Source organism: Python bivittatus, unplaced genomic scaffold (assembly GCF_059951505.1).
Source record: "Python bivittatus isolate LINGU-HERP-01145 unplaced genomic scaffold, Pbiv_v1 ctg000590_np1212, whole genome shotgun sequence".
NCBI classification, from domain to species: domain Eukaryota; kingdom Metazoa; phylum Chordata; class Lepidosauria; order Squamata; family Pythonidae; genus Python; species Python bivittatus.
The window spans coordinates 2,207,262-2,221,292 of NW_028277086.1; the positions used below are offsets into that span (position 1 = coordinate 2,207,262).

Here is a 14,031-nt window from a genome sequence, read left to right on the forward strand (position 1 = left end):
CCATGACGATCTATCCTAACCTGGTCTTTCAGGTCTTCCAATGGTGCACTCATTGCAGTAAAGCCTATGCAGTGCACATAAAAGGGACAGGACTTTGATTGTGGACGCCATCCTGACTTTCTTGACCTCCCCTGTGGATGCCCCTCCCCTTCAATCCGAACCCAGATCTTGCTGCAGAACTTCCTTGTAACTGCCCCGTGCCTGTTTTCTCTAGGAAGCGTGGGCGAGTGACATTGCCAAGGTCCGGGGGTTCCTGTGCAGCTACCTGCAGGATCGCTTTGGCGACATGACAGAGCCCTTCTTCCAGCTGGATGAAGTGAGTGTCCAGCTCTCTTCCTCAATCATCATTGGGTGTATTGCTGTGCCCGGAAGGCCTCTGAGATGTGTTAAACCAGTGTTTCTCAATCTCAGCAACTTTAAGATGTGTGGACTTTAACTCCCAGAATTCTGGGAGTTGAAGTCCACACATCTAAAAGTTGCTGAGATTGAGGACACAGTGTTAGACTACAGCACCATAATTTCTCTGGCAGTGCAGTCGAAGGATTGCTGCATTTCCTGGGGACTGAAAGACTCCAATCCATCAGGAGATGTCAGATGTCTGAAACACAGCATATGGCGACACCCCAAAGCCACTCTGCTTTCCCCAAGTTCTCGGAGGATGGTGTTCCTTTGAGCAGGCTGTTTCTTACACTGGAAGCAACCAGCAGTGTTTGCAGCAGAGGAAGCTATGTCTTTACGAGTCACTGGAGTACATTGGTGCTGTCTGTTGTGGTGTCTTGGACCACAGTTCTTATGAGTTGACCTCTTCTCACAGAACTGGAGGAAAGGCTTGGTGGTGATGGGGGGTGTCCATTTCTCCTGATCCACACTCCTCCATCTGCAAATCCTCTTTCCCTCAGCAGGACACCCTCCCCACCAACTAATGCATTGCAATCACTGACTATAATGACAAAATGGACCCCATCGTTGGGTAGAAGAGAATCCCATGAACCTTCTCTCCTTAGTTAGATTACTGTAATGTTTTCTCTGTGAGACAGTCCTTGAAGACCCTTCAGAAGCTACATGGTGTCCCACCTATGGCAACTGAGGTGATCATTGGCTCTTGAACCTCAGAGCTGATAGCATCGTGCTATCACTGGTTGCCAAAGTGCCACTGGTTCAATTCAAGGTGCTGCTTATGACTCTGGAAGCCCTAAACAGCTTGACCCAAAAGACTGGAAAGGTTGCGTGCTCCCATGTGCCTCTAACTGGCTGGTAAAATAAAACCTGAGAGTTTTGTAGTCTGTGTTCTAAAGGCATACCTTGTTCAAATCTTGTTCTGAATTATTTGAACCATTTTCTTAGCTGCTTTAAATCTGCTTTAGCAGGAAAAAGTAAACTTCTCATTCTCCCCTTCCTGCCACACAACTACTGTGACCTCACGCGAAATAAGCACACATGTTTAACGGAGACAAACACATGCGAGGATGTCCAAGCATTTTGGGTGACCAGCTCTGGTATTTGCAACGTTATGTTGTTAAAAGTAACTTTTAAAAGCCATGTTGCAGCCTCAGGTTTGTACAGAAATAAATGGTGATTCTCTTGGTCCTTCCAAGCAGTTGCTGCAGAGTTCCACGCAGTTGGGTGGGGTGTCTGGACCTCTTTGGAATGTCCTCTTTGTCCCCTGACAGCCCTTGAAGTTTCCTATCTCATGCCTCCATCCCTGTCCCCCAACAGTCTTTCTTTCTCCCATCTTTGTACAGTTCCTGACATTCTTGTTCTCCAAAGAAAACATGCTCATGGATTCCAAATGTGAGCAGGTCGTCCCTGAAGAAATGAATTTCCCCTTGTCACAGTACTGGATCTCGTCTTCTCACAACACGTAAGAGTGCCTCGGACTCTTGGGCCAATTATGGATGGACGTGGGTGGAAAGCGGGCAACTGGGGTCACGCTAAATAGGTCTATCCATTGCACTTCACCAGGGCCACGCTGGCCATGACACCGAGGATTCGTAAACTCTCCTCTCCCACTACAGATATGGGGCCAGAGCACGTGCAGGTCCTTTGTTAAGCTTTGTGTTGAAGTTATATTCCCAGATCCAGGGAGATGCTTGGGAGGTGTTCAGCACAGATTGTCCAAGGATGAAGAGATTCAGTCCAGATCTTCCCATCTATTTTATCTTAGAGAGATTGTGGATTTGGGGGCCCTGTCCAGTGCATTTCCAAATTCTCCTAACGACCTTTCATAATCAGTAATGGCCTTTGCAGGAAGGTCTCCTCCATTCCCAAGTGTCATGCAGGTTGCTTCTTCTCATCCTCTTGCAGGTATCTCACGGGGGATCAGTTCTCCAGTGAGTCCTCTCTAGAAGCCTACGCCCGCTGCCTTCGGGTGGGATGCCGATGCATTGAATGTAAGTTGACGCTCACCATTCTCAGTCCGATTAGCAAGTCTCGGTCAAGGGTCACGTTGTTGTCTTTGCTGATCTGCAGCAAGAATATTTCTGAGAACCAGCTGTGGTCTTTTCACCATGTAGCTGGTTTTCTACATTTGGAAAAACAAGTGCCATACGTCTCCTCTTGGCACCCCAAGCTGCATGGTCACTGGTCATGCGGATGTTGGAAGCTGTAGTCCGTCACATCTGGAGGGCCCTTGTTAGGAAGGCCATCGTGCCAGAGTTGAAAGTGTCTCTGATGGTAACAAAAGGAGAATGCAATTTGTGTATCTTTGCAAGGACCCTTTTTTATATTTAATTGCAGGAGGTTGAGATGAATAATCAGTTAACTGCATGTGTGTACATTTTGCGGATGGATAGAAGTTTGTGTTTCCTCAGCTGGGCACCTTCAAGAAGTGTGCAAAGACCGCAATTCCCAGGGGAAAAAAATACACACAACCACACATACAACACTCTCCACCTGAGAATTCTGGGTGTTTGAATCTCAACACACCCAGAGGGTGCCCAGTTGAGAAGGCACAGTTAATGTGATTGTTTAAAACTTGTGACTCTAATTTTAAGAAGCAATTTCAATCTTTGATCTTCTCTGCCCCAGTGGATTGTTGGGATGGCCCGGATGACCTGCCCATCATCTACCACGGCCACACGCTTACCTCCAAAATCAAGTTCCTGGATGTGTTGCACACCATCAAGGAGCACGCCTTCACCACCTCTGAGTAAGCAACATTGCTGCGTTTAGGCCTTGTGTCCTGCTCCTCTTCCTCCTCCCCCTCTTGGGCCTCTTCTTTTTTATAGTTTGTCTTTTGCATTGGAGGGTGGAATGTGCACATGTGAGAATGAGCCTCACAAAATGGTTTGGGGGCCCCATGCGAATCGTTCCTCAGGGTGGAGGGGGATCAGCGAAGAAACTGGAAAGGATGTTTGTGGTTGACTGAACGGAGCAGCCAGGCAGAAGCCGTGTCCCTTGATCCCAAGCCCACTTGGAAAGCCAGTGAAATTGGTAGCTCCAAACCTCTCACGCTTGTTCCCATCGCATTGCACAACCCCTCCTGTTCTTAGGAAGGGATTGCATCAGACCATCACATTCCAAACTGCTTAGCCATGGTCCGCTTTGCTCTGCAAAATGCGGCGTCCTCGGAGATTGCCCTAGAGGTACTGCAGATAAGCAAGGCACAGGGCTTTAGGGGCCTGCCTGATGCCCCTTCCTTTTCCCTTAGGTATCCCATCATTCTGTCCATCGAAGATCACTGCAGCATCGTCCAGCAGAGGAACATGGCGTCCCACTTCAAGAAAGTGTTTGGTGACATGCTGCTGACCAAACCGGTTGACGTCAATGCTGACCAGCTTCCCTCTCCTGCCCAACTCAAGAAAAAGATCCTTATCAAGGTAGCCAAGCACTCTGTCTCCCGCCTTGGAAAACTCCTGGACCTTCCCGGCCTCTCTGCCCCCTTTACGTACCCCGAAGCAACGTGACTTCAGTTCCACTTCCCTGGGTCTCCCGTGCACAGCTATGAGCAAATAGAGGGATAATCTAGATCAGTGTTTCTCAATTCTGGGAGTTAAAGTCCACACAGCTTCAAGCTGCCAAGGTTGAAAAACACTGACCTAGATAATATAATGATACAGCTTTTAGCTATCATAGCTACAAGGGCAAGCCAGCATTTATCATCATATGCACCTATTGCTTCTGGTTCATACCAGGCTGGTCCCACAGATTTTGACATTGTTCCTGTTGTTATTATTTGCTACCTTTCCATCTCTGAGCAAGGCTTTAGCAATGAGAAGGAAGTCAGCTTTAAAAAGCATTACTCCACCGTAGTTTCAGTCATGTAGGGTTAGCTCCCAAGATTCCCAGCCAGCTCTTGCAAGGAGGGGTCCAGGCGTGGAGGAAACTGGTTGAAGAGATTGCACCTTGCCTGAGTTGGGGAGGGGGGCTCTTAGAAGGTGAGTGGGGATGAGCTCGGTTTCTCTTGTCTGGATGAGAATCCTTGCAGTTAGCAGAGAAAGATGCTAAGGCAGGGGTGAGGGTGAAGAGGGGGTGGGCATGGCGACATCCAGTGTGTAAAACACACATTAGGTTCCCTTTGGGTGTCGGGAGGATACAAGGCAGCAGCAATTTCAGATTTTCAGCCCTGTTTGACCAGGGAGTCTGAGTCCCTTTATATACAGCCAAGGGTTCTGCGTCTGAACCACAGCTGTTTTTAAAGCAGTGGTTCCCAATCTTTTCTATGTTCCACACCCCTAGGAAATGTTTGATTAATGTTTGCACCCCTTGCAAAAGTAATATCACATTTGAAGATAAAGAAGTCTAGTTTCTAATGCGGATGAAGAAACTAAACTTAAAAAAAAATAGTTTTTAACTCCGTGCATAAAATTGTCGCACCCCCGAAATTCCATCTCGTGCCCCCTGAGGGTGCGGGCACCCTAGATCGGGAACCCCTGTTTTAAAGGAAGGCTGGTGTTGTGTAGTCCATGGGCCTCTTAAGGCACACTTATCCACGTGTATTAAATTGTAAACCTCTAATTGCATCAGTGTCTCACCTTCCTCTGGCCAACCGTCAAGGTGGCTAACAGAATTTAAAAACGAAGAATAGAATATAGAAAGTAAAAAACACAGATGAAAAGTGTAAAAAGTGCTAAAATTATCTAGCAATTAAAGCCTGGCAATATTTTTATAGGCTCTTTGCCATAATTGCCAGGGGGAAACAGTGTTTTAAAAATGCACCCCATATAAAGAAATATAGATCTAAAATAGTTCACGAAATACAAAAATAGAAGAAGGGTAGGTCCTCAGGAAAGGTCTAAAAGAATAAAGAGGGTTTCATTTGCATCCAAAAGAGAGCATGTTGTCAGGTGAGCTCTCCTGGGCAGAGCTGGGTTCCTTGGCCAAAAATGCCATCTTCTTAGTTCCTCCATCATCTTTCCCTCTCCTTCATCCTCTGTGTTTAGAAGAGCTGCTTTAGAGAGAAAACTGTCCATCAGGAACCCTCGGACATGAGTGGTGTATCCCAGTCACTACTGCATCCCTTCAAATCCTCTTCCATTTTCTCTTCTGGTCACAGCACAAGAAGCTGGTGGAAGGAAACCTCTATGAAGAAGTCTCCACGGCCAGCTACTCTGAGAACGACATCAGCAATTCGATTAAGAATGGCATCCTGTACCTTGAAGATCCAATTGACCATGTGAGTTCCTAGGGGTGGGCCAGGTTGTGATGACTGAGGCTGCCAGTTTTCTTCAGAAGAGCCCCGGAATGGTCTCTGCCACCCTGGCTTGCTCACACCAGCCGTCCCCAACCAGGCACTCTCCAGATGTATTGGAACTTTGGCAGCCAGAACATGGGGGGGCACCACATCAGGGAAGGCTTCCCCACAGTTGGTGGAATGGAGTGAGAGCAAGGAGCCAACGCTCTTCCATTTTACCAGCTCTGGAGGGGAGACTCCCTGGTCGTCGCCCTTCAGAGTCACAAATTCCCACCTTCCCATGGACCAGATGCTGAGTCCAAAGTCTGCTGGAAAAGGATACAATCAGACTTGTGGGACTAAGCTGGGAAACTGGATGCCCAGATATTTGTAAGACACAGGGTCTTAAATGGTCAGCTTCCACCATGCCAAGCTGTTGTGCCACCTTGCCCAGCTAATGCTCAAGACTCTGGACAAGGGAGGGCTTCCAAGCAGATGGTGGCCAGAGAAAGAAAGCTGGGGCAGCCCAAACACCCCCTGGGCACTGGGAATTAGGGGGCAGAAGCAGGAACACTCACAGGTGTGTGGGACCCCAGGGAAGATTTTTGCCTGCCGACCCCCACTTATTTTTACTGAGCAGGTGGTATCCCAAAGCTTTTGTTATCTTTTCCGTGTTGCTGCCAGGCTGTTGATACTATCACTGTGTGTCTAGGGGAGGCCTGACACTTGGGGTCTCGCCCAACCACTGGGCACCACTGAAGAGGACAAATGGGGGAGGTTCTTCCCCCCCCCTGCCAGCCTACTTGATTACAGCTATCAGCACCATGCAGTGTTGTTTTGGGGTGAAATGCTAGGATTCTGCTTTCTTGGGGTTTGCATCTGACCACTACTTGGCCTTGCATTCAGAAACCCTAACCCTAACCCTTCTACTTTCTTTTGCTTTAACAACATCCCCCCTTCTGTGTAACAGACCTGGAGCCCCCACTATTTTGTTCTGACAAGCAACAAGATCTATTACTCCGAAGAGACCTCCCACTACCAGTCCAATGAAGAAGAGGAGGAGGCGGAACAGAAGGAGGTATCCTGCTGATGGAGTTGTCATTGGAGGGAGAGCTTTGTCTCAAGAGGACTAGTGACTCTGCTGGAATTGTGAAGGAATCACTTAGGGGTGGCTGGGGAAGTTGAGTTTTTGCTGGTCTCACTTGTGGAATGATAAATATTCATTATCATTAGGAGGTGAAGGGATCAGGGCTAACCTTCTCAACACCCTCCCTCCCCACCCCCCGTCCCCCTAAGGGCTGGAAAAACTTGAAAGCTCCCTTCTTGCTCATCCTGCAAAGTTCGGCATTCATTATGCCCAGCAACATAATGGTGGTTGTTTTGGATTTGCAAGCTTCTCATCTTGGTGCTCAGTAGTTACACAGCATTACTATGTTATTAGATATGCCCAATGTTAGATATTTAAAGTTTTGCATGCTGCGTTCTCGGTCAGTGGGACCAGCTTACAACTTTATCAGGCAGGCCAGCCTATGTTTTCATATTGCAGAGGGCAGGGGGAGTCGGACACCATTTTTCTGAAGGCCAACAAGCAAATTTGTGGCAAAAGTAAGATACTGGTCAGGAACCCTGTGCTTCCCTGTTTGGTCCCATAGCCACTGTGCTATTCATGAGATTGCTTTAAAAAGTATATTGCCTTTCATCCTTAAACCAAAATGCTCATCTATTAATCTGCAGTTAAAACAGTCAAAACTTTTAAAGTAAGACTGTTAGAGTTGGTCTAAGGAATCCTCGAGGTCCCTTTCCAAAGAAGAAGCTGTATGGAGCAACAAGACCCCGGAACTTGGCTGCTACGCACCCTGCTTTTTTCAAGATGTGCCAAAGTAGTCTAAACAGATATTTGGAACAGGCTGTGCCTCATTTACTGCTACTGTTTTCTCTCTCTTGTCTTCCCCCCTCCCAATTTTAATCCTATGTGTCCCCATGCCCTCCCCTCTCTCGGTCTGTCTTGCCCCCTCCTCCGGTGGGGCTCGCAGGAGTTTAACAACAACGAACTGCACTTTAGTGAGAAGTGGTTCCATGGCAAGCTGGGTGGGGGCCGTGACGGGCGCCAGATTGCCGAGCGGCTGCTGCACGAATACTGCACTGAGACCGGTGGCAAAGATGGCACTTTCCTTGTGCGGGAGAGCGAGACTTTTGTGGGCGATTACACCCTCTCTTTCTGGTAGGACACCCTGCCACCCTGACATCTTTTACCGTTAAGAATGGGGTTGCCAAGCGTTTGCTGGCCTGGGTTAACCCTGGAGGGGGCTCATAGGTACAAAGTGGGTGGGGTGTCACATGACTAGGTGGGGTTAAGGTTTGGGGTAGAGCTGGGGGGTCTGCTTTGTTTTTGAATGATAGGGAGCCACTCTTAGGGCTCACACTGTAGGTTTTGTCTGTTTCCATCTCAAAATGGTGGGAAACCACCCTGGGCTTCCAGCCACCGTGATCCGAAGAACTACCGAGAGCTGCAGAATGGGAACTTGGGGTACGCCTGTGGTCCCCACCCTGCTCTCAAGACCAGACATGAGCTCTGCTTTGCTCTATCTGTATGGGCTGAACAGACATTTGAAATGAGGGGCATATTTGCTTCTACTGAAGGCTGATGCTAAGCCCTGCTTTGGGGCAAGCGATTCACCGTTGGGAAAGCAGAGAGTGCCCACCCTTGTGCGGGGAGGGAAGTACGATTGCCATCCGGAGGGCTTTTTCTGAGATAAATGAGGTGTCTGTGCCTTCCTGCTTTTCCAGAGTGGGTTCCTGGCAATGCCTAAAAGATTTTCCGCTGTTTATTTGTCAGCATTGCAAACAATTCTTGGGCCTAGACACATTTTACCATGTCTCAGGCCTGAGATCCTTAGAAAGTGCAGTTAGCCCACCGCAAGGAAAGAGAAGAACATGATCAGAAATCCTGGCTGGTGGAGGCATGCAGAGCTCATCTGATGCACAGACAAGCTGGAATTGTCTGGCGTCTTTCCCGCCTGAACAAAATAGCTAAACAAACATGTCAAAAGTAACTTGGCCTCAAGTTTGCAGGCTTTGAGCTGAACCTGGGGACCGCCTTGCATTGGCATCAGCAGGGGCAAGGGAGGCCAATGGCCTCATGTGCAAATAACAGAAATTACGTAATTTTTGTAAGCAGCATGACACGGTTGGCACAAATTATATAAATGATGGTTTGGGCAGGATTTCTATGACATCAGAGCGGCCCAAAGGGCTGGGGCAGGAAATGCAGGTGGGCACCACGCTGCCAGGGGGGCCCTCACTCCCCAAGGGATGTGGGAAAATTCAAGCCTGCGTTTTACCTCCCTGACCTTTGGTCGCCTTAGGAACTTAGGAAATAATTTCCTGTCCTAAAAACACGAAAAGCAAATGGAAACTGGAAGTGAACGTGTGAAAAATTAAAATTCAGTCTGTTCATCTTCTCCGCCTCGTTCTACAGGCGTTCCGGACGGGTCCAGCATTGTCGCATCCATTCCCGGCAGGAAGCCGGTGCTACCAAGTTCTACCTGACCGACAACCTGGTTTTTGACAGCCTGTACAGCCTCATCTGCCACTACCGTGAGGTGCCGCTGCGCTGCAACGAGTTCGAGATGCGCCTCACGGACCCCGTGCCGCAGCCCAACGCCCACGAGAGCAAGGAGTGAGCAACCGGGTCCCCCTTTCCTTCCCTGCCGATGCACGTGGTCACCCTGACCCTGGAGTGGGGTGGGGTGGGGCACGTGGTCACCCCCCCTCCCTGGGGCCCGCTGGGAAAGAGCAGCCCTGGGGGCCCCAGCCTGGGGAATCCTGAATAATGTGGACTTGAACCCAAGCCTCAACACCTCTTAGCTTTCAAACGCTTTCTGAGCACCAGCGGTCAGTCCTAGAGGATGTCGGAGCTTCTCAGCATGCACAGAATGCATTCTAAATTTAATCCATCCAAAGGAAGGACTGGACAACGGTGGGCAAGTTTGGTTCTTCTTGAGCCAAGCATTCCTCCCTTGCTAAAACGCTGCTTGAGTCTGGAGAGCTCTTTTAATTTTTGAATAAAAGCAAGCAGAGCTTGAAGCCCCGAAAAGGCTGGTCAGCGGAAGGCCCCTCCCAGCAGATCAGCAAGACAGTTTTCACCCTTTGGTCTTGGCATGGGGGGTCTTAACTGGAGTCTCCTTCTCTCCTCCCCAGATGGTACCACGCTAACCTGACGCGGCTGCAGGCTGAGCACATGCTGATGCGGGTGCCCCGGGATGGCGCCTTCCTCGTGCGCAAGCGGAGCGAGGCCAACTCCTACGCCATCTCCTTTCGGTGAGCCTGCGCTAGGAGGAGAGTGGGCGCCCCAAAGCCCCAGGACCAGCGGGGCAGTAGAGGGCGATTCACGCAGGGGGTGACAGAGCTGCCGTGGGGAGAACGCTGAGCAGAGAAAAGAGGGGGCCTCTCTGAATTACCCCTCCCCAGAATGTTTTTCCCTTGCGACGAGTCGCTCTGAGCAGAGTTGTCCTGGAGGGCACCACAAACAGTTTGCCCTGGTAAAGTGGTGAGATGTGGGTCAACTGATCCTTGACCCATAGATTTGGGAATTTGGCAGTGAAATCAGCCTGGTGGTCTCGTAGCCAGGCAGGAGGGTGGCGGGGAAGTTTCAAAAGTTGTGGAATCTACTCTATATGGAGTAGTTGTGGAATCTACTCTTATATTTTTATTGTTTTTACCGTTTGATTTTAATTGTTGAGCCATCCAGAGTCACCCTCTTGGGGAGATGCGCGGCATAGAAATTTAATAAATAAATAAATAAAGCCATCCCTTGAATTTTTAACCAAACTACCCTGAAAATGTGCCACCTCCTGATAAGCCGATTGGGAAAATTAAAACGTATGAAATTTTGGGGGGTCAGCTTCTCTGCGGATAGGCTTATACACAGGTATATACAGGATGTACTTTAAAAAGCATTGCGTATATATTCATGGATAAACCTATTCACAGATAATCTGAACCCAATTCTTTGGGTGTATTTTAGCACCTAAAATTCTTGGTTTATTTTATTTTTATTTTTATTTTTTAATTTATTTTCAAATTTGTATGCCGCCCATCTCCCCCAATGGGTATCCACGAGTATATATGGTAAATGCATAGCATGAAATATATAGATAGAGATTACCAAAGGAAACCAGTTTTAATGTATTGTCGAAGGCTTTCACGGCCGGAATACGATGGCTGGTGTGGGTCTTCTGGGCTGTGTGGCTGTGTTCTGGAAGTTTTGTTTCCTAACGTTTCGCCAGCATCTGTGACCGGCATCTTCAGAGAGCAGGAGCACAGACAGAAACCAGTTTTCACAATATTAAAAAATAACAACTATGTAATACAGTAATGTATGTGCTTCTTTATTAATCTATGAAATCTATAACAAGACAATACATTTAAAAGATAGGCAAGTGAAAATTTTATTTTTTCCCATCCAAGTTTGGGGACCCCCTGAAGTCTATCCATGGACCGCAGGTTAAGCACCCCTGAGGTCAGGGAAGGCAATGTTCTTCTTCCATTATGTCCTCAGCATGTCCTGTCTCAGCTGTTCTTGGCAAATAGGATGCCAGGATCGTGTGTAGAAGGGTGCCTGGTTCTCCAACTTCCACAAATGAGCCATTAGGGAGAATTTGGTGTAGAGAAGTAGGGCAATGGCCTTGAAGAAGGAATTCAAGGACTGTTATGTAAACATCAGCTTAGCCTTGATAGACAGGAGAGGGTGAGGAAAAGTCTCAAGACTTCCCCACCTTGACTCTCTTTGGTATAAGAGGGAGGGCAGGGGAAACACCATCAAGATTCTGTTATTATCTGCATCAGTGTTTCTCAACCTTGGCATGGCTGGCTGGGGAATTCTGGGAGTTGGAGTCCACCCATCTGAAAGCTGCCATGGTTGAGAAACACTGATCTATATACTATTAAAACTTCCCTATCTGTTTATCTCTTTGTAACATTCAGTTGAGCGAAACGGTGCATCATAGGGCAACTGTTTTTCAATCAAGGTGCCTCAAATGGGCTAACTTACAGAATGCATCCAAAATCCAGGACCCATAACTCCTGTGGGATTGAAATTTGACAAAGTTGTGCCTGCTTAAGTGCCACCACGCCACCGCTGTTGGCAGCGGTCACATGATTGTCATTTGCAACACTCCCTGCCAGCTTCCCCCAAGGAAAGTCAGTGGGGAAGCTGGCAGGAAGTTGCAAGTCATCCACACTCCCACTGCTTTCTTGCCCTTAGTCATTCTGTTTCTCTGTTTAGGTAAGGAAATATCTCTGAAAGGATGACCCAGCAGATCATGAGTTGTCTAGTACCCTCCAACAATAAAGTAGAGTTCCAATGGTTCACACAGTCTGTTTCTACCCTGAAGGGCTGACGTTCTCCTTCCTTCTCCCCTTGACATGGGCGGTTTGGGGGCCGCTCTGATGCCATTTCTCACCCGCAGGGCCGAGGGAAAGATCAAGCACTGCCGAGTCCAGCAGGAAGGGCGGCTTTTCATGTTGGGCAGCTCGGCAGAATTCGAGAGCCTTCTCGACCTGGTCAGCTACTACGAGAAGCACCCGCTCTACCGCAAGATGAAGCTGCGGTACCCTATCAACGAGGAGACCTTGGAGAAGATGGGCACAGCGGTGAGGGGTCCCTCTATCTCAGCATTTCTCAGCCTTGGGAACTTTAAGATGGGTAGACTTCAACACCCAGAATTCGCCTGCCAGCTGGCGGCGAGTTGCTAAGGTTGAGAAACACTGCTTTAGAGCAGGGGGGCCAGGGCTGGTCTGGTCACGAGTCTCATTCTTTTCCTGACAGGAGCTGGATTATGGGGCACTGTATGAGGTGAGGAGCCCTCACTTTTATGTGGAAGCCAACAAGATGCCTGTGGCCAGGGTAAGTGGACGAGGCCAGGGGTTGCTCTTCATCCTCATCTGTTGCAGCTTTAAAAATAGATATGGCCGCCTTCTCATTATTGCAATTAAAAATAAAGGATGAAAATGCTGATCACATTAGCCAATTATGGATGGATGGATGGATGGATGGATGGATGGATGGATGGATGGATGTATTTAAATGATTTATAGAGCTGCCCATCTCACAGCAGTGACTCTGGGCGATGTACAAAGATTAAAACCACTACCCCAGTGTATAACCCGTGATGCCCCGGTTTCCCACACCGAATAGCCATGTCGCCAGCAGGGCTCACCTAACCTCCTGGCCCAGATGCCTGGGGGAAGAGCTGGGTCTTCGGAGCTGTACAAAAGGCTAACGGGGTCAGGGTGGAGCGAAGCATTGCGCCCAGCCTGATGGTTTGCAAAGAGCCTGCATTTAGTTCGTTCTATGAAAGTCTTAAGTCACTGAACGTTCCCTTTCTCTGGTCCTTCTCGGTCATGCAAGGCAATAAACCTGGATTGGGTATAAACTGCCTAGGGGTCCAGACTTATGCTGGGGATTAAATGACATCATTGGGTAGGGACAGGAAAATAAAATCAAGTGAGGATCATTCCAACAACTTCTTTGTGAGATTCTGACATGATCATTGTTAGGAGCATGATTTTATTAATTTACAGCAGTGTTTCTCAACCTTGGGAACTTTAAGACGTGTGGAGTTCAATTCCCAGGATTCCCCAGCCAGCCTTGCTGGCTGGGGAATCCTGGGAGTTGAAGTCCACACGTCTTAAAAGTTCCCAAGGTTGAGAAACACTGATTTACAGTATACAGCTGCTCTGGGGTGACGGGGTGGGAGTCGGGGAGAATGATTGGGCTTCTGGTGACCAGGAGAAAGGAGACTTTACAAGGCCCCTCCTCTTTTCCCTTATTCCTGTGTCTGCACTTCCTTGCACTCCTTCCAGCCACAGCTCTATTTGTGACCTCCTTCCCTCCCGTCACCCCAGTCCTTAGGGAGGAAAAAACGCATTCAGCGTTCTTTAAACCCCCGAGTCTTGTAAGCAGAAAAACGTGCACTGCAGAAGCCAAGACGTCGTGGGTCTGATCTACACAGGCCCCGTGACTCTGAATTTGGGGCACGCCATCTTTCACCCAAACCTGGCACAGACTTGCTTTGCTTTGCAGTGTACCGTGAAGGCCTTGTATGACTACAAAGCCCAGCGAGAAGACGAGCTCTCATTCTGCAAGCAAGCCATCATTCATAACGTTGACAAACAAGATGGCGGATGGTGAGTCACAGCTGAATTTGGAGGGCAGCAACTCCAAGTTGCCTTCGCTGGACAGCCCCAAAGCAGCCAGGAATCTCAGCCCAGCAAGGAAGGGGCCCGAAGCACCTTGGGGGTGCATGACTGAAGCTTTGCTAATTTCCTCCCCGTGTTTTTTCCCCCTTTTTAAAACCCTCGGGCACCTAGAAACACACCTTCAGCGGGTATTCTTGGCTAATGCCCTGCAGTGCCAC

General features: G+C 48.7%; 1 protein-coding gene across 1 annotated transcript in view; it reads left to right on the forward strand.

The window, feature by feature from the left end:
* LOC103062888 (1-phosphatidylinositol 4,5-bisphosphate phosphodiesterase gamma-1-like) overlaps positions 1-14,031 on the forward strand; it is a 62,835-nt gene that overhangs the window by 34,579 nt on the left and 14,225 nt on the right. Inside the window, exons 10-22 of the mRNA XM_088148866.1 lie at positions 215-316; positions 1,743-1,861; positions 2,305-2,390; positions 3,028-3,148; positions 3,650-3,818; positions 5,495-5,614; positions 6,582-6,689; positions 7,645-7,832; positions 9,090-9,290; positions 9,812-9,931; positions 12,082-12,265; positions 12,441-12,518; positions 13,698-13,801. Coding sequence (XP_088004992.1) covers positions 215-316; positions 1,743-1,861; positions 2,305-2,390; positions 3,028-3,148; positions 3,650-3,818; positions 5,495-5,614; positions 6,582-6,689; positions 7,645-7,832; positions 9,090-9,290; positions 9,812-9,931; positions 12,082-12,265; positions 12,441-12,518; positions 13,698-13,801 — 1,700 coding nt within the window. The remainder of the gene's footprint in view (positions 1-214; positions 317-1,742; positions 1,862-2,304; positions 2,391-3,027; positions 3,149-3,649; positions 3,819-5,494; positions 5,615-6,581; positions 6,690-7,644; positions 7,833-9,089; positions 9,291-9,811; positions 9,932-12,081; positions 12,266-12,440; positions 12,519-13,697; positions 13,802-14,031) is intronic.